We start from the raw sequence: 19,613 nt of genomic DNA, 5'->3' as shown, positions 1-19,613 counted from the left end.
GGATTGTTTTTTTTTTTTTTTTTTTATCCTCTTATATATCCATTCATCTATCTCATTTAAGGTTCGGTTAAACAGAAAGAAGTATTCCATTATATCTTTGGCTGACTTGTGATGACAATACTGCAGCGGGGCTCCTCCCTCTCCAAGGTCTGATCATGCTGCTGCAGTACATGCAGAACGCTATCTCCTCATCTTTGGTGGGGGTTCACATGCTACTTGCTTCAATGATCTGCATGTTCTTGATTTGCAAGCTGTGAGAATATCAATTTATACCAGTATCTATTGATGATATATGGTGAACATTATATGTATTGAATATTATATGGGTTGCTGATTGCATAGATGGAATGGTCAAGACCTACACAACAAGGTGATATACCAACTCCGCGAGCTGGACATGCAGGTGTTACAGTTGGAGAGAATTGGTTCATTGTTGGTGGTGGTGACAACAAGAATGGTATGTACCTGTTCTTTTGTTTTTTTTTTTTTTTTTGCTATCTTACAGTTTTCAACAATCATCCTTGCCTTTTCCCATTGGATAATCTCCTTGCGTGAACAAATCTGGAAGCAATAGTAGCTAAAAGGAAAACGGTGGATTTATTAAATGGGAATCTTTTCTTCATTGGATGTACAACTTACCAGATTAACAATGCCTCAAAACTGAATGTGGTAGGAGACATTAGTGTTTGAAGTAAATAATCTACCTAGCTTATATTTAGTACGTCCTAATTATTTAGATGTGATTAGTACGAGAATTTCCCTTTCTCCCCTAATAAGATACAAAAATTAATCAGCGGGAGTTCATTTTGCAAGTTCCACCAAGAAAAATCATTTTTATATCTCTACATGGATGGTAGAAGTTCTTCGAGTATATGGTGTAAAGGGTTGTTTAATTACCTCCTAATTGTTAAGATGCAATCAATAGAAGATTTACTGCTTTCCATCAAATAGAGATGAAAAGTAACCACTGCTGAGTTCTATTACTAGAGTTTTCACGAAAATATAGGTGTGCCTGGATGGGGATGCATCCCACTAGTTAATTAACCATTTGGCGAGGGAAGAGAAGTAACTCTTAATTGAAGCCATAAAAATGTTTTGAAGTGATTTTTTCAAGGACCAAGTACGTGCTTTCCTTTCTTTGAGAATAGATCTCTTCCCTTGCAATCACACTGCAACGGATTTCAAAGATTCCAAACATCAAGGTAGTCTTTTTTGAGGTGCTTCCTCAGATGTGCCCGCCTTCCCTTATATTGTCATGAAATTAAATTTCATTCAAGTAGGTTATAGCAGTATCTGAAGATCGCAAGTCATCCATGATGTTGAATAAAGATTTTTGGATCTATTATCAGTTATTACAAAAAGTCACCATATACTCCACTACTAAGTACTAATCGCATCCTCTTGATCTCCTGCAGGGGTCTCGGAAACTGTTGTGCTGAATATGTCTACGCTTGTTTGGTCAGTTGTAACATCTGTTCAAGGGCGTGTTCCTATTGCTAGTGAGGTGCCAATTCTTCTAACCAATTCACCACACGCCCCACCATCACATTAACTAAGGATGTGCCTCAAACTTTTATCTTAAACCATGGAAACTAATAAGTTCCCATATTTTCTCCTGGGAGAATGTCAATCAAGAATCTCACTGTCAATACCGATATACTTTTCACTGCAGCCATTGAAGTTATTAAACGCCATCTGATCTCTTACAGGGAATTAGTTTGGTTGTAAGCTCCTATGGTGGTGAAGACATCCTCGTGGCATTTGGAGGATACAATGGACGTTATACCAATGAGGTGAATGGTAATATCTAGCGTTGCTTTGTCTGCTGACTTCCCCTTTCAACTCACCCAGAATCTTGCTTTTAGGTTAATGTTCTCAAACCAAGCCACAAATCAACACTGCAATCGAAGATGACAGAGACCTCTGTGCCGGACAGTGTTTCAGCTGTGCATAACATCACCAACAGGGATGTTGAATCCGAGTTTGAAGGGACACAAGAAGGAAAAATTAGGGAAATTGTTATGGACAACATAGAGTCAGAGAATTTGGTATGTCTTGATAAATGATGTTTTCAGCTTTTGGTTTCCCATTTTTAAGATCTGCTAGTTTAAGTACTGATCTGCTATTCCATTTTATTCCTGATTCACTGTACCCAATGAGAGATTTTTACGGAATTAGAGACCACATCAGGGACAGTTAGAAAATTGCTAAGTAGCGAGTAAAAGAAAATACTAATTTATATATATTGTTGGGTAATGAAGAAAAATAGAAACTTTCTCTCGTTTCCCGAAAATGTAATAATGTTGACATTTTTCTCATGATTATCCTTCGTATTACTTGGATCAAGAATCGCAATCTAATTTTAGGATGCTAGAAGTTACTAATGTTTTTAAACTTGAAACAGAAGAACAAAAGTGAGCAAACAAACGAACTCATTGCAACATTGAAGGCGGAGAAGGAAGAACTGGAATCATCTCTCAGCAAGGAGAAGATACACTCTTTACAACTAAAGCAAGAGTTTGCTGATGCGGAGAACCGTAATTCCGAGCTGTACAAGGTAATTTCTTTACCGAAAACTGATTATATTTCGAAGTGAAAGGGTGAACACTAGCAAAAAATGTACGCTGGGATAGCTCCAATAATGCTTCATTGCATTGAAAATACAGCCATTTATTTTGTATCAAAAACCAAAACTTTCATCGAGGAAAAAATATGGAAGAATACAATAAAAGTGGCATACAGAAAATACAACCCCAAAAAAAGAGCCAAATTGAAAATACCATCGTTAATCTCCCGAGTCTTTAGAGATGGTATAGAATTGAAAGGGGCTCAGTAGAATCCAGACTTTATATCGAGCAGCGTTTCACAAAAAGAAATGTGAAGAAACTGAATGCTTGACCTCCTTGGTTTTCTGCAGGAGCTGCAATCTGTACGCTCGCAACTTGCAGCTGAGCAGTCGAGATGTTTCAAACTTGAGGTTTGTATTCCTTAGTTCCCTTCATTTTACGCAAGTAGCTGAAGTCAGTTAGATTGAGCAACACTAGTTGAACTATTCAGTTCCATAAAATTAAAAATAAAAAGTAATAGGTACACTTTTTTTTTAAAAAAAATGAAATTGTTGGTTCTGGTCAACGTTGACAGTCGTGTTGCATACACGCTTAGTCAATACATAATACTCGACAGTCGCGTTGCTTTCATATTTTGGTTATCTGCTCATTTTTCGACTACCCATCAGGTCAACGTTGTGGAGTTACGACAGAAGCTCCAAACAATGGAAACATTACAGAAGGAACTCGACCTTCTACAGCGACAAAAGGCAGCTTCTGAGGAGGCCTTGAGGGCAAAACAGAAGCAGGGCTCAGGTGGTGTGTGGGGTTGGTTGGCTGGATCCCCTCCTCCAGAAGAAGCCTGATTTCTCAAGCCCCCCACATTGGTTAGTGACCATTAGCTTACAATTGTTACATTTTTCCTTCAATTACATTTGATCCCCACCTTCACATAGTAATTCTTCTTCAACTGATAATAAGATGGTTAGTTTTTTTCTTCGTCTTTTGTTCCTTCCATTAGGGAACCCAAATGAATGTGTTATAATATAAACTTCTGAGATCTCAGTGCTGTGTATTTCTTTTACTGCCAAATTTTCAAAGGTTTTGTATGTGAGGCGAACATAATATATACATATATATAGCTATAATGATAATGAGGCATACACATTTTCTTTATTTTTTCTCTCTTTTGAGAATAATTATATATATATATTGTTTGTGGAAAAAAAAAATATTTAAAATTTTAGTCGATTTAGTTTATTAGTGTTACGATCTTTTTTTTTTTTTTTTTTTATTTGGTCAAATTTTGCAAAGCCCTGGTATCTATTAGCATTGGATCATAAATGGAATTTTGGACTTACTAGCATCATAATATCTAATTGGGGAGGAAGATTAGAATTATAGATTAATCAAAAAACAAGAATATGTGGGCTCGTGTGAGTAGGAAATATAAAATATCTATTCTAGTTCTATCATTAACTATGAGTTTGAATCTGAGAGAAATTTTCGAGAATGCTTGCTACTTATGTAAAAAACAAAGATCAATTAAACCCCGTACTATTAAGTAAACTTCCATCTTCAATATAGCTTTTGAATCTCGTCAAATTGCGCATACTTATAATTTAATCTTAAACCTTAATCAACTTTGTCAATTTTATATGGGTAGAAATTACAACATGAGTTCGTATTTTGGATTTAATTTAATATATTTCACCGGTAATTTTTTATTTTTGATCCAATATATCATACAAAAATATTGTTCTTTTTAAATTACATAAGAAGTTAAAACAAAAATTAATTTGATTTTGGAGAAAATATTATTTTCAATAATCTCTAAAATTATATCAATGATTTTGGAGAAATTAAAAAAGGGCAGCAAAACTCAGAAATAATTAAATTTAATTCCTAATTTTTTTTTTTTTTTTTTTTGAATATAACAAATGCGATAAAATATATAAATGGAAATGCATGAGCTAAGTTTATGATTGACACGTCTACCTTTATGACGTGGCATCGGTTGAAATATAAAAGCGCTCGTGATCTCGTCGTCTTCTCAGAATAAAAGAAAGCGTCATAAATTTTTCAGTCTTTCTATCCGTCCAAACGCGAACTCTTTCTAGGGTTTTAGATTTGCTCGAAGCCAGGCACTTTCTCAGCTTCTTCAGGAATATTCATCTCTGTTTCATCCCATTTCTCACTGCAATTATGCTAATCTCCTTCTTCTTCCACGTCGTGGATGTTGTTTCTGTAGGGTTTAGGATATGATTTCGTCTCGGCTCGTGTAATATCGGTGATGAACAAGGATTTTGAATTCGAGGAGAAACCGGATGGTCTCGAGGAGTCACCAGCGGAGGTCAGAGTTCTCGAGCAGGTCGCTGACAGTTCGAATCACGACGACAAGGCTTCTGATTCGGGAGTTGTTAACGAAGCTAGGGTTTCTTTGATGGAGCTAGATCCCGGAGCTGCGGGGAGTGAGTTTGATGGGAAGATGTTGGGGAATGGTAGATCTGCGGAGTTTAGGGGTTTCCCGTCCGAGGAGGTGAGGTTTTTGGTCAGTTCGGATAGCGAAGGGGGAGGCGCAGGTATGGATAGGAAGTTCTCGAACTCCCTTGTTGATGTTAAAATTTCTGAAGCTGATAGATTTGATGGTTCGGTTGGTCATTTGGATGCAATGAACGATCAAAAGGTTGATTCGTCTCAGTACAAGTCTTTAATGTCTGAGTTTGATGATTATGTTGCGAATGAGAGTAGTGGTGCAATGGTTGCTGCGGCAACTACGAGGGCGATGAGCTATGGGTTTGAGGCGGGGGATCTGGTGTGGGGAAAGGTCAAGTCTCATCCATGGTGGCCTGGGCACATTTTTAACGAAGCTTTGGTTTCTCCTTCTGTGCGACGCACCAGGAGGGAGGGATATGTTTTGGTTGCATTTTTTGGTGATAGCAGTTATGGATGGTTTGACCCAGCTGAGCTAATACCATTCGAGCCTAATTATTATGAGAAGTCTAGGCAGACAACTTCTAGGACCTTTCTAAAGGCTGTGGAAGAGGCTGTTGATGAGGCGAGTCGGAGACGAGGTCTTGGTCTGGCCTGCAAGTGTAGGAATCGTTACAATTTTAGGCAGACGAATGTTGAGGGATACTTCGCCGTTGATGTTCCAGACTTTGAGGCAGGAGGTGTTTACTCTTGGAATCAGATCAAGAGGTCGAGAGATAGTTTTAAACCGGGCGAAACTCTATCATTTATCAAGCAACTGGCATTGACTCCACGAGGTGGTGATCATAGAAGCATTAACTTTTTGCACAACAAGGCTACAGTCTTTTGTTATCGAAGAGCGGTCTATGAAGAGTTTGATGAGACATATGCTCAGGCATTTGGTGTGTCATCTGGGCCTGGACGTCCCCCTCGCAGTTCTGTAGCTTCATTGGATCAGCATAGACGGACAGCTCGAGGTACTTAGTTACCGGGTTCATAGGTTCTTAGTTGTTTTCAATGCCTCAAATCACCTTTCCCCTGTCATTGCAAGTCCAACCCTCCCCTCCCAACAACAGAAATAAATAGGTTTCAGATTGACTTGGTTTCATAGTGGATTGGAAGAAATTATGTTACTTTTTTCAGGCATGTGGAGATTAATGGAATTCTGTGCTTATCATGGTTTCTTGATTTATATTCCCGCTATTGTCTGTTCTAGTAGTTGAAAAGGAATCTGTGCGCATGCAATTATGCATGGGAATGACACTCACTCTATAGATCTTGGATGCTCCGAACACCCAAAGAACTGTTGAGAATGACCGCTGGAAGCGTGGTTCTGCACTTCTGTAAATTGTGTACTCAGATTGTAACTTTCATTTATTTATAAATAGATGAGGAGCATTTTATAACTCACCGCCATCACTGTATGCAATGTTTCATTTAAACTCTTGATGCATGCCATGTATTTGACATTTCTTCCTTAATCTACTGGACAATGTTAACGAGCTTCAGAAATTATCAAACTGGTCCATTCAATGTTCCTATATTTGGGAACTTCCAGTTCTTTTTGGCATTATACCAACGTCTTGAACTTCATTCCAAAAGTACAAGTTTACTAGAATGAATTTGTAATGCATCTTCCCCGCTATTGATTGAAAATAGCATTTTCTCCCCTCCCCTTCCCTTTCTGTGGATCATTGGAAAAACAATGTCAGACAGATTTTGTGGCCATTTAGCATTTGTATGGTGCTTAATTCTCGACTTTTTATCACCAACATCTGCTCTGTATGTGAATTATAGCAGGGATGTCTTTAACATTTGTTTCCTAACTAACTAAATTGTACATATATCTGAATTGTGTTCTGTTTCAATTGGGCGATGCCATGAATCTTTGGATATAGATTTGGCAATAACTTTATGCGACTTTATGGTTATTTGAATGAAGAATTAACTTGTATTAACTTTCTCTACTTAATTTTGAAGTCCATCTTCTCCAGTTCAATCAGGCCCTCCTCTTCTTTGACCTGTATTAATTATCTATGAACTAGGAAATGTTTGAAGTGTTCTCTCTTTTTTTGGTTCTAATGGATTTACTTTTAACAGCTCCTTTGAGTGGGCCTCTAGTGATTGCAGAAGCCTTGGGTGGTGGGAAGAGTGCAATAAAGCCTATGAAGTTAAAGGACCAATCTAAGAAAGACAGGTATCTTCTCAAACGCCGAGATGAACAACCAAGTAACTTCAAGGACTTTGAGGCTAATCAGGAGCCGGCAACTTCTACTGTTCCCTTATCTCTTGTTGCAGAATCCGCTGACACTGTGGGTGCTGGAGATTACGTTCTCTTGAAGAGGACTCCAACTACCCCTGTCAAGCCTCATGGACTGACAAAAAGTGAACACGCTGGGTTTGTTGGTACCAATATTGAAACTTTTAATTTGAGTTTACCTAGCAATGAAACTGAGGCAAAACAGATGGCTGTGGGCACCAATGTTGTTAGCCAAGGACATTCTATGATCGTTGAGGCATCTTCTGTTAAGGAAGTTATTCGTCTTGAGGAACCGAAAGAGACAACGGCACCTAGTGAAGTTCTCAATTCTAGGAGTGATGCCTCCTCGGATATGGCAAATGAGAGGGACTTTCCTAGATTGTTGGTGGGTCGTGAGCCTCTTTGTGACCAATTCGACGTTTCAGGTGAAGTTAGATATGCAGGGATGGAAAATATATCGATATCGACATCTTCTGAAGTTCCTCGACAACCTGAGCTTAGTAATTCATTGAACCTTGAAGGCGACCGTGCATTGGATAAAAATTTAGACAGCCGTGTTGACCTTGAACCTTCAACAGCTGGTGCAAAGTTTTCTGATGGAGGTGGTTCAGTAGGAGGAGTTGTGAAACCGAAAGTTCTAAAACGGCCAGCAGAAGACATGAGCTCCTCCGCCACTCCGTTCATGGGGGAGAAAAGGAAAAAGAAGAAGAAGCGAGCCATTGGTGCAGAAATGGGTTCTCAGTCAGCCTCAAAGAAGGTTGGGAGCTTCGTTGGAAAAGTTGCAGAAAAATCAGATCAGGTTGGCGTAGCGTTTGGGCGAGGGAGCGATGAATATGACGTGCCCCAACTGTTGAATGATTTACAAGCCTTTGCTCTTGATCCTTTCTATGGGGTTGAAAGGAACTGCTATGTGATTGTTCAGAAGTTCTTCCTGCGATTTCGGTCAGTTGTTTATCAGAAAAGTTTGGTTTCGTCACCACCATCCGAGGCTGAATCCACCGAACTTCGTGCAGCTAAATCTCCAAATGCTACTACCCTTGGAATCGATAATTTGGGCGAAAATGTTAGAGAATCGTCGTCCTCAAACTCGGTTAAACTCTTACGCAGACATGACGATCCCACAAAAGCTGGACGGAAACGGGTCCCATCGGATCGACTAGAGGAAATTGCATCAAAGAAATCAAAGAAAATGGGTGATTTGAAATCGTTGGCATCAGAGAGAAAAGCTACCCAGAAACGTGAATCTGTAGTATTGAAGACAGTCGAGCGAGATTCGAAGAAGTTGGAGCCTTCTTCAGTGAGAAAAGTTGATCCAACCATGCTTGTTATGAAGTTTCCTCCCGAAACATCACTTCCATCTGCTAACGAGCTAAAGGCGAGGCTTGGTCGGTTCGGGCCTATTGACCAGTCGGGGCTCCGTATCTTCTGGAAAACATCAACATGCCGCGTCGTTTTCCTTTACAAACCAGACGCTCAAGCAGCATACAAGTATGCAATGGGAAACAAATCCTTATTTGGAAATGTCAACGTGAAGTACCAACTTAGAGAGGTTGGAGCTCCTGCAACTGAAGCACCTGAATCCGAGAAGGGCAGTGCAGCAGATGACAATCCTACCGAAGCCCTTAGGATGAAGGATCCATCGGTCTTGCCAGGACGAGCACCGACTCCAGTAATACATCAACCATCCCTTCCACAACTCCCAGCAGTCCAGCTGAAATCATGCCTAAAGAAGTCGTCGGGTGATGAATCTGGTGTACCACCGAGTGTCGGCACGGGAGGCAGCAGCAGCAGCAAAGGAACGACGCGAGTGAAATTCATGTTGGGCGGGGATGAAAGTAATAGAAACAACAACATCAATGATAATTTTGCAGATGGTGGAACATCTTCTGTTGCAATGGATGATATTAATAGTAACTTCTTTCAAAAGGTCGTTTCTACACCTCCACTCTTAATTCCTCCCCAATTCACCAATCCCCCTCATAGCATTACTACTACTACAAACATTATGCACTCGGAATTGCCACAACCTAGAAATACACTCAGCCACCACCACCACCACCACCACCGCACACCCACCATGACACCACCGCCGCCCACTGACATTTCCCAGCAACTGCTGAGCCTTTTAAAAAGATGCAGCGATGTGGTCACCAATGTGAGTAGCTTGTTAGGCTACACGCCTTACCACCCTCTATGATGAGAAAAGAAAAAAAAAAAAAGAGATCTGCACAACGTTTGTCAAAAATTCACACAACCCCATGGCTAATACTCTTCTATACCAAAACTGGGAACTAAGATGAGAAAACGGGTGTGGTTTTCAGTTTCGATTGAAACTCGATCGAGTGAGGTCGAGACTGAATGCATAACTTCGTCCAAATTGAATCGGAATGGGAGAGAATGAGAGGAGGAGCGCCAGGTTTGGGATTCCATGGGCTTCAATTGTTGAAAGATGATGGGATTTGATGTTTGTGATGGCATTCATAATGTACTGATAGATATTCTTACTGTATTGCTCATTGCTTAATTGCATCTTTCTTTCGTTTTTTTTTTTTTTTTTTTTTTTTTTTTTTTTTTTTTTTTTTAGCTTCAAAATTTCTCATTGTACATTGTTGATTGAGGATTTTGATTGGTCCGCAAATCCCCAAATACTCTGATTAAAGATTGACTGCTCTCTCTCTCTCTCTCTCTCTCTCTCTCTCTCTCTATATATATATATATATATAGAAAAATTAATTATTTATTGTATTTTTAGGATAATTTAAATGATTAATATCATTGTTTTGTCTAAAAGAACTACTAATAAATAAAAAGTTAATTAGTTTAAGACTTATTTTTAATAGAGTTGAGAAATACAAAAATTAGTTCAAATTTGATTAATTAGTTTATTTATTTATTTAAAATACCATTAAAATAAATACTTAAAGCTCAATGGTATTTCAAATAGAGAAAAAAAAAATCAAACTTTCCCAATAAATTAGCTCAATAAAACATTCCATTTTATAAATATTATCTAAAATTTCTAGTGGGATCAATAATAAATAAATAAATAAATAAAAAGGAACTAAAAGCTAGAGTTGTAATCACCATTTGACCCACACTAAATAAAATTAAAATTTTATTAGAGATTATTATAATAAAAGAAAAATAAAAATATTTTGGTAGTGAAAAAATAACGAAATTGGCTGTATCTAGTGAATTCTAGACTTTTGGAGTTATTACGCCCATTTCATCCTTTGAACTTAGCTTTCAATGCACGCTCTCCACGCGCTTTGGACGCCACTTTCATAGCGGTTTTTATTTATTTATTTATTTATTTTATTATTTTAATATATAATTTAACTCTTTGAGATTTTTTCTTTAATGTTTTTTTTTTTTTACTAAAGGCCTGGTTCATGGTATTGTTAGATGAACACTGACCTATCCACAATGTATGATATTGCTTTCGTTATAAATCCATGATCATTCCCTAAATTGGTTGATGTGGAACTTTTCTTTTCATGAACTTTATTATAAACCTATGATCATTTCCTAAATTAGTCGATGTGAGACTTTTCTTTTTATCCAACACTTCCCTCAAACAAAGTGCGCCTTCTCATTGGCACAGTCCTGATACTATGTTAGATGAACACAATTCTCCAAAATAGTATGATATTATGACTTTGTTTTGGGCTTTTGCCTCGTACCAAAGGAGTTTTTATTTATTTAAAGAAAAAAAAAATGAAAAAACGCGGAAAAAGGGAATTTGGAATCCCATAAGAAACGCGTTTAAAAATTCACAATTATTTTTTTCCTTTTCATAGTCGGTTTCTTTTAATTAATTAATTAATTAATTAATCCCACTTCCCTGGAAACTTCTTTTATTTTATTTTTTTTCTTAATTTCCTTACCGCATTATATATAACCGATCCCTTCATTTACGACGCTCATAGTTATCTGCAAGTTTCGAAAGCCTCTCTGAATCTTGAGATTTGTTGTTCATTTTTCCTTTTGAATCCAATTAAATTTTTCTTCTTCTGATTCTTTGTTCATGGAGTGTAGAACTTTAGATATCAACATCAAGAGGGCCTACGGCCTCAAGAACGTCAATCTCTTCTCCACGATGGATGTATACGCCGTCGTTTCGATCTCCGGTGATCCCCGCGGGAAGTCGAAGCAGAGGACTCCGGTGGCTAAAGACAGTGGCTCAGATCCTTACTGGAATTATCCGATGAAGTTCACGATCGATGAGGCTGCCGCACAGAGCAATCGCCTCAATCTTAAGATCAAATTCGTTTCCAGTCGGAGCTTAGGCGATAGGAAGATCGGTAAGGTTGTTGTTCCGATCAAGCGATTGCTCGATGAAAGTGCTAAAGGAGATGAAGGAAAATCCGAGAGAACCCTAACTTTCAGCGTCAGGACGTTGAGCGGAAAGGAAAAAGGTACCGTCGAATTTTCGTACAAATTTGGGGAAAAATACACGGTTCAGGCACCTCCACCGCCACCACCGATTATGAAGTCCAGTGAGCCGGTTACAGCTTATCCCCTAGGTTATCCTGGATCTAGTTCCGGATATGCGGCCGGAGGTGCACATCCGCCTCCTGCGGGAACCGCTTATGCATATCCGCCTCCGCAGCAAGGATACGGATATCCACCGCCTCCACAGGCTGGATATGGCTACGGCGGTTACCCTCCGCCGCAGCAGGGGCATGGATATGCGCCGTATAAGCCACAGAGGCCGCAGAGGAGTGGTATGGGCGGTATGGCTTTGGGAGCCGGAGCTGGTCTGCTTGGAGGTTTGCTAATCGGCGACATGATCTCAGATGTGGGTGATTCGATGGCTTATGATGCTGATTTTGGTGATGGCTTTGATTTCTAAAGCCATCTCGTTCTTCATCATCTTCTTCTCCTCGTTTTCTGATCATTTTTTCTGTCATGTAAATACAACTTCTAAAGCTTTAGATTACAGAGATTACTTGAATAAGTTTTGGGAATTATCCATTAGAATATGGTAAATGTGCTTTTAGATTTGTGATGTTTGTAAATTAATCTTCCACTGACATTAGATTGAATCGATTGTAGCTTCTGTTTTGCTGATCTTTAATAATCTATTGCTCCCATCACTTCATTTGTTTTGGATTTCAACATGGCAACTGAACTGTGCTTCATTAACACATTTAGATCCATAGATTCTGTGTGTATGATATGAAAAATGTTGCACGAATGGTTTTGAAAATTTGATATGTAGAATATTGGAATATTAGGTCATATCATATGTTGATCTCCACAGAATATGTTCTAAAGAAAACATTCCTTCCCTTAAGCTTTTCTCAAAGAAAAACTACTTTTATTTTCATATGCTTTAGTGTAACTTCAAAAAGAAAAGAAGCGACAACACTAAACTCGAGTTCAAAAACTATTTCCATACATTAATTTCTTGATAGCCATTCGAAGAGCTCAAGAACATACTATCATCTGTTCCGATTGTGGCATACAAGAACAAAGAACCAGCAGCGCCAACAGCGGCAATCCGCCAAAGCATGTTGTGTGAGAGCTCGAGACGTATCACTGTAAAAATCAAATTCGTCAATAGGAGAAAAATCAGAATTTCGATTGAAGATCATAGTGGTTAACATAAAATATTACCAGAGACTGAATCATCTGGCGCTGTCTTCATTGCTCGGAATAACTCACGAACGTCTCTGTTAAACCCGTGCCTGCACCCTGCCCGTCCGGTAGAACTCCGACAAGGAGATGAACAATATTGAGCCCTGATTCCACATTCTACACATCAGCCTAACAGTTTTGTGAAATGAAATAGCTGATGGAGATAAACAGTTAACTATTTTATTGTAAATTTTGATTCAGTATCATGTTCGTAATAGTTAAATTCTTACAAGTTTCTTACAAATCATCATGAAATCTAGTGTCAGTAAACCGAAGAGTGGACTCTATGATGATAATCTTTGAACTTGCAATCTATGATAATGACATACGGAGAACTTGATTCTGACTTTTGATGTACATTACAAAGAGAACTGATATTCACAGAGCAAAATGACGAGAACAAAACACTTGAAAACGATTGTGTTCCCAATAGATATTGTGAAATGGATACGTACATCAGACAAACTAGAGATCAAAACAGCTAGTTCTTCTAAGAAACTAGGGAATCAAGGAGAGAGCACCAAATTTATACACAAAAAGAAAAAAATCATTCACGGAAACATTTACTTAATTTAGGTCTTCTTTGGCGATTTCTGAGCCTTTTCTGCAGGAGAAGTGGAATTCGACGATGACTTCTTGGGAAGGAGAACTGGATGGATGTTTGGAAGAACACCACCACTGGCAATGGTGACTCCTTGAAGCAATTTTCCAAGCTCCTCATCATTCCTCACAGCCAGAAGAACATGCCTAGGGTTTATCCTGTTCTTCTTGTTGTCACGAGCAGCATTCCCAGCCAATTCCAAAACCTACATTACGATCAACACAAATTTTAAAATCGAGAACTGTTTACGTTGTAGGAATGCGAATGAAGATAAATTTCATCTCATATATTTTACTACCTCAGCGGCGAGATATTCGAGGACAGCAGCCAAGTAGATCGGAGCTCCGGAACCAGTGCGCTGTGCATAACGGCCTTTCTTAAGGTACCGACCGATCCTTGCGACAGGAAATTGCAGTCCGGCCTTCACCGACTTCGATATCTTACTTCTGTTACCACCTTTTCTTCCACCGGCACCTTTGGTTCCTTCCATGGTTGAAAATTCAGAATCGAAGTTCCGGAATTCGAAGATTAATTGCAACGATTAATAGATGAACTGTATATTTATCCGACGATTAAGTTCGCGAATTAGGACTGGAGGTTGAATATAAAGGGGCTGTAATGGCGGGATGGTTGTTCTTTTCGAAAAATAATCGGACGGCTGGATATGCTACACGTACCAATCCTTGTGTTTCAATCCGACGGATCATATTGGAGGTCTCTTATGATAAGATCAGTTGTTCATTTTTGCGTAAGGAGATCTGACGGTTAGGTTTATGCCATGCTGGCAATCCGGGCATCGGGAAGTCCGTGGGTTTTGTTGTTTTTTTATCCGGATTGCCAAATTCTCTGGATTAATGCAAATATTAATTTATGATTTTCAAAGTTTTTAATCTTATTTTAAATACTTTCAGTTTAAATAATAATAATATCATTAAATTTTCAAATTTAATGTCTAATTAATAATATCTTGAAATTCTATAAAAGTCAATAAATGGCAAAACCCAATTGTTATTATTAAGGGATATATTTTTTTCACATGAGAAACATTAAACGAAATATATTTAAAAAATAAATAAAAAATAAACATATTATAGCTTCAAAGTAATAAATATTACAAAATTATGGAAATTTAATAAGCATCATTTAATTAATACTAACAATAATAATAATAATATAGCAACAATAAGTTAAAATAATTATCATTACGAAGAGAGAGAAAAAAAAAGTTTTCTTGGCAATAAATAAAAAGTAAATGCGCATCCGGGGAATCGAACCCCGGTCAGTACCGTGGGAGGGTACTATGATACCACTACACTAGATGCGCAGTTGATGACAGAGTCTTTTTTATAATTAATTAATTATTTTTCTTTAAAGTTTTTTTAGATAATAAGTTGATTTTGTCTTTAGGTCTCAAAACCGTCAAATCTTGTTATGGAGTCTTAATGGAATTAATTATTTCTTTAAAGTTTTTTTAGATCATAACCCATGTACACCCATAATAAACTGAGTCTTAATGGAGTGGATCAGGTTTATCTCAACTTTTTAGCTGATACTCTTTTTTGCCATCAATATCATATTTCGACCTGTCATTTTATCCGACTTTTACTATGACACACTAATGCACGTTAACTTATGAATGATATGTCTCGTTTGTATTTCATTCTATTTTTCATGTCTGCCCGAGTTATTAGTTAGAGTATAATTACTCTAAACGAAAAAAAAAAAAAAAAAAGAAGTAATTTAAATAAATTATTGTGACCTTTTTATTAATATTATATGTATTTATATTTATACTTTAACCCCATTAAATAAAGGTAAATATATTCTTGGCTTGTCCATTTCCATTTCCTTCAAACTAAGGAAAATCTTTGGAAGGCCCTCTTGAATTCAAAAGGCATTCCCTTAGTAAAGCTTCCCATGATTCGTTTTCTTCCTTTTATTTATTTATTTATTAAAATTATTATTAATTTAGGCCATTTTTCCATTTTTACGTGATCACATTAACTTTTATACGTTGAGCTATGCTTAAATTGATAAATTATTCGATTTTTTTTTTATTTGGTCCTATTTTTCTTAAAAGAAAATTCAATGCAAAACTATAAGGGTATTTTTGTCTTTTTCATATATAGATATATATTGAATTTTTTTTTTGAGTTTATTTATAATACATTTATTCTTTAAAGTAACTAAGGGTTTATTCTATCTCAAAAGGAAAGGTAGAACTACAATAAATAGATTCGATCTGTCTTGATCTAAAAGGAGATTCATATTAATAGGGATTTTTTTATTTTTTATTTTTATTTTTATCTTTTGGAAAGAATAAAAGGCAGAGACCGTCCTTCTATTGTGACATGGTACTAAGATTTGCCGAGGATTGTTCACAGAACTATGATGAAAATTCTTCGAACCATTTTTTATAGTAATGTTCCAATGTTCATTACGATTGGTGATATACTTTGATCGTGAGCTATAGCTATTTGTTAATCTTACTTCGATAATAAAAAAAATAGAAAAAAAATTAAAATAAAAATTAGGTAGGAGGTTAGTAATTAAGGGAAAAAATGATAAAAGGATTAAGAATAATAAAAAGTAAATTTTGGTATTAAAAAATGTTCGAGAATAATCGACGGCAACGGAGAAAACGGAGCAATTGGTGGAAAAGGGGAAACGGAAAGAAAAAGCATGGAATAAATGCGTTTCCGTTAACAGATTTTTTGACGGACTTTACAAATATATATTTTTTAAAATAAAGTAATTAATTATTAATAAGTTGTATTTGTTTATTTACTTTTTTTTTTTATTAAATAAAAGAAAAATCCAAATTTCTTCTCACCAACCAGAGAGGGAAGACAGCAGGTCAACTACTGCTGTGTTCAGTAGAAGATGAAATACCTGAAATGCCCTCAGATAATGTTTTGATTGCCAAGTTGCCATTAATTGAGCTTGGGTCGCTTCCCATTTTGTGGCTCATTTTTATTTATTTTATTTAAATATGACTAAATTAAGCAAAAACAATATCTTAAGACTTTTAATAATACTCGGATTGATTTTTTTTTTTTTTTAATTTTTTTAAAAACACTTTGATTAATTTTTTTTAAATACTTTTGCCGTTAGTATCACGTTCAAAAAATATTCGTATGCTTAAAAAAAAAAAGATATTAAAAAATTTGGAGTTCGTTTATGAAGTGTTGGTATACACTTTTCGTCCACAATAATAATATTTCTTTTTAATAAAGTAAATAATGTTTGCCTTAAGAATATTTTAATTTTTTTTAAAAAGAAGAAAATTAATGAAACTTTTTTAAATTTAAAAATATTTTTGAAATACTATTAAAAATTAAATATTTTTTAAACAAAATACAAAATTTAGAGGTATTTTTATTAATTTAATCTTCAAATTTCTATACTTAATTATAAAAAAGTTTAGATATTGCAAGAGTTCAAACCAAAAATTATAGTTATTTTAGATAAATAATTACGAAAAATAGAAGATTGAATCATTTACATTTAAGACGATAATTAACATATTTCTCCATTAAAGTAGGTTTGGATTAGATTATTAAACATAAAATTCAATATTTTATTTATTTATTATTATATATATATTTTTTTTGAGGATGATAGAAAAATGAAAAGAAAAATAGAAAAAATAATTTTTTTTTTTCCTCGAAACGCCGGCGTTTTCGGAACTTATTCATTTTTCCACGATTGGGTACTCAGTGGGAGTGGTTGTCCATTACGTTTTCAGAAAGAATCTCTCTGAATGGTATAACCGTAATTAGGTGGAAAAAGAAGGGTATATGTTCTGACCACGTTCTAAATAAGTCTTGGACTAGCTTCTCCCAGCTCGCTTTTCTGTCTAAAGAAAAACCCGGTAGGTTGAAGAAGCAGAACAGAACCCACCGACGAATCGCCGGAGCGACCCCCGGAGCTGAAGAAACCGTCAATTCTTAAGAGAAGGGAGAAGAAAGAAGAGAGCAGAGAGCAGAGAGAGAGAGATCGTTCTTGCGTGGCAATGGCAGGATTCAATTCTCCGACCTTCCTTCTGATCTGCGCCACCGTGTTCGTGGTCTTCAGCTTCTCCTCAACCGCCGTCCTCGGAAGCCTCGGGATCCAGCACAGCGTTGCATGGATTCCTAACCAGGCGACCTGCAAGGGCTCCATAGCGGAGTGTTTCGGCGGAGAGGAGTTCGAATTTGATTCCGAAATCAGCCGCCGTATCTTGGCCACCAGCCAGTACATCAGCTACGGCGCTCTGCGGAGGAACACGGTACCTTGCTCCAGACGCGGTGCATCCTACTACAATTGCCAGCCTGGAGCTCAGGCCAATCCCTATAGCCGTGGATGCAGCGCCATTACGAGGTGCAGGAGTTGAGTAATTTATTTGTACTCTTTGTTTAATAACCTTTACTCTTCCTTTAAATGTTTATTGATCTTTTTTTCTTTCTCTTTTATTTCTTTCCTTTGGGATGGCTTTGATTGTTATACAAATTGAGCAGGGGAGATTGATTATATAGTGTCGTCGTTGTCGTTGAAGTGATGAAAATTGTTGTGGTTAATTAATTATATATCTCTTTTCAATAATGTGATAGTCTTTTAGTGGCTTTGGATGTTCGTCCCTGTTTCTTTTCCTTTCTTGATTGAAGGGAAAAGAGAGTCTGCAAAGGCTGTAATAAGTTGGAATTAGGGAGAATTATGGATCCCATCATGAGATCAGATTGAGAATAAATTGATTGTTGTTTGAGTATAATTGATTGAGTTTCTGGTGTTGTTTTCGGGTTTAGATGAACTTCACGAGGTCATTTCTTTCCATTTGGGTTATGAAAGGGTGACTAGAACCTTTATTTTCGTTACCTTGTTTTCTGTTTCTCTTTTCTCTATTTGTGGTAAAGAATCTTAAACCCTTTAGGGAAAGTATTTAGAGAAGAGTTTTCTGGAGGAATCATATCAACATTTTGATTCTTGGTACTCTTGAATGGGCTATCATGTTCACAACACAACTAAATATCAGACATTTATTAGCGTATGCATATATATATATGTGTGTGTGTGTGTTTTGTGATCTACTTAGTTTTAGTGAGATTCTGAGGACATTAATGTATTCTTTAAGTAAAACAAGTTCCATGGATTAGCCTAATGATCAAAAGGGTGACTCAGATGTGAGATCCCATGTCGGTTGGAGAGAGGAACTAAGCATTCTTGATAAGGGTATGAAAATCTCTCCTTATCTCCCTACCAGACACACTTTTAAAAATCTTGGGGAAGCCCGAAAAGGAAAGGCCAAATAGGACAATATTTGCTACCAGTGAATTTGGGTTGTTACAAATGATATTAGAGCCTGGGCAGTGTGCTAGCGAGGACGCTGGCCCCCAAGAGGGTGGATTGTGAGATCCCACCTCAGTTGGAGAGGAGAACGAAACATTCTTTATAAGGGTGTGAAAATCTCTCCCTAGCAAACACGTTTTAAAAACCTTAAGAGAGAGACCGAAAGGAAAAAAATCTTATAAGGGTGTGAAAATCTCTTCCTAGAAGACACCGTTTTAAAAACATTGAGGGAAAGCTCGAAAGAGAAAAGCCAAAAAGAACAATATCTGCTAGCAGTAGGTGGACGGTTATATTTTTTAGTTACGGGTTCAAACTAGGTGGTGCCGTGGTGGCTATCTACCTGGATGTTAAATGTTCTTCTACTCTTCTAACTCTGGCTGGTCGTGTTATGAGATTGGTCTAGTTATACATGATGTGGATCGGACATTATATGTATCGATCTATCTATTTGAGTAATGGTAAAGATGTGTTTGTCTGAATGGCTTAAACTTGAAAGATGGAGATTTTTTTTTTAAGTTAAAAGAGAGTCCCAAATAATTGTGGGTATGATTAGGCTTCTTGAACAAGGTAATTTGAGAAGTGGTTGTGATGTCTTATTTGTCGTTTGATGTGACTTGCTGAGAAAAAGGTTGATGTTGGATGGATATTATATATATATTTTGAGTTTGGTATGATTTTGACATGCCTCTTCCCATATATCTATTTTTTATGGTCCAAGTGTCGGTTAAAAGAAACCATTGTTTAGGAGTCATTTTGGAGAAAGATA

General features: G+C 36.9%; 5 protein-coding genes and 1 non-coding gene across 8 annotated transcripts in view; 4 read left to right on the top strand and 2 right to left on the bottom strand.

Moving 5' to 3' along the window:
- LOC111493540 (acyl-CoA-binding domain-containing protein 4-like) overlaps positions 1-3,724 on the top strand; it is a 9,232-nt gene extending 5,508 nt beyond the window's left edge. The window contains exons 11-18 of one of the 2 annotated variants that reach the window (XM_023143258.1): positions 127-253; positions 343-457; positions 1,416-1,504; positions 1,710-1,793; positions 1,866-2,048; positions 2,408-2,557; positions 2,918-2,977; positions 3,236-3,724. In XM_023143258.1, the coding sequence (XP_022999026.1) occupies positions 127-253; positions 343-457; positions 1,416-1,504; positions 1,710-1,793; positions 1,866-2,048; positions 2,408-2,557; positions 2,918-2,977; positions 3,236-3,412 (985 nt within the window). In that variant the 3' untranslated portion in view covers positions 3,413-3,724. Of the gene's footprint in view, positions 1-126; positions 254-342; positions 458-1,415; positions 1,505-1,709; positions 1,794-1,865; positions 2,049-2,404; positions 2,558-2,917; positions 2,978-3,235 lie in introns of both variants that reach the window. The other variant, XM_023143257.1, reaches the window with a different exon arrangement.
- An 893-nt stretch (positions 3,725-4,617) lies between these two features.
- Positions 4,618-9,569, top strand: LOC111493532. The gene is made up of 2 exons (XM_023143248.1): positions 4,618-5,995; positions 7,119-9,569. Exons 1-2 carry the CDS (start codon positions 4,840-4,842, stop codon positions 9,473-9,475), a joined length of 3,513 nt encoding a protein of 1,170 aa, XP_022999016.1. The 5' UTR covers positions 4,618-4,839; the 3' UTR covers positions 9,476-9,569.
- Positions 9,570-11,197: 1,628 nt separating this feature from the next.
- LOC111493545 (protein SRC2-like) lies at positions 11,198-12,377 on the top strand. Its single transcript, XM_023143265.1, has one exon. It carries the CDS (start codon positions 11,306-11,308, stop codon positions 12,131-12,133), a length of 828 nt encoding a protein of 275 aa, XP_022999033.1. The 5' UTR covers positions 11,198-11,305; the 3' UTR covers positions 12,134-12,377.
- Positions 12,378-12,731: 354 nt separating this feature from the next.
- LOC111493546 (histone H2A.1-like) lies at positions 12,732-14,334 on the bottom strand. 2 transcript variants are annotated; one of them, XR_002720021.1, is made up of 4 exons: positions 13,821-14,334; positions 13,489-13,727; positions 12,901-13,025; positions 12,732-12,822 (listed from the first exon to the last, which is right to left on the bottom strand). XR_002720021.1 is itself a non-coding variant. In XM_023143267.1 (2 exons), exons 1-2 carry the CDS (start codon positions 14,010-14,012, stop codon positions 13,494-13,496), a joined length of 426 nt encoding a protein of 141 aa, XP_022999035.1. In that variant the 5' UTR covers positions 14,013-14,334; the 3' UTR covers positions 13,235-13,493. The 2 variants fall into 2 exon arrangements, 1 of the variants encoding a protein (XP_022999035.1); XM_023143267.1 differs by lacking the exons at positions 12,732-12,822; positions 12,901-13,025 and having other exon boundaries at positions 13,235-13,727.
- A 441-nt stretch (positions 14,335-14,775) lies between these two features.
- Positions 14,776-14,846, bottom strand: TRNAG-CCC. The gene has a single exon. It is a non-coding gene; the product is annotated as a tRNA-Gly (tRNA).
- A 2,506-nt stretch (positions 14,847-17,352) lies between these two features.
- On the top strand, positions 17,353-18,269 carry LOC111493547 (protein RALF-like 33). Its single transcript, XM_023143268.1, has one exon. The coding sequence runs from the start codon at positions 17,538-17,540 to the stop codon at positions 17,895-17,897; it is 360 nt and encodes a 119-aa protein (XP_022999036.1). The 5' UTR covers positions 17,353-17,537; the 3' UTR covers positions 17,898-18,269.
- Positions 18,270-19,613: the final 1,344 nt, after the last annotated feature.

The sequence above is a fragment of the Cucurbita maxima genome, unplaced genomic scaffold (assembly GCF_002738345.1).
Source record: "Cucurbita maxima cultivar Rimu unplaced genomic scaffold, Cmax_1.0 Cma_Scf00019, whole genome shotgun sequence".
Classification (NCBI taxonomy): domain Eukaryota; kingdom Viridiplantae; phylum Streptophyta; class Magnoliopsida; order Cucurbitales; family Cucurbitaceae; genus Cucurbita; species Cucurbita maxima.
This window is presented reverse-complemented; position numbering and strand designations above follow the sequence as displayed.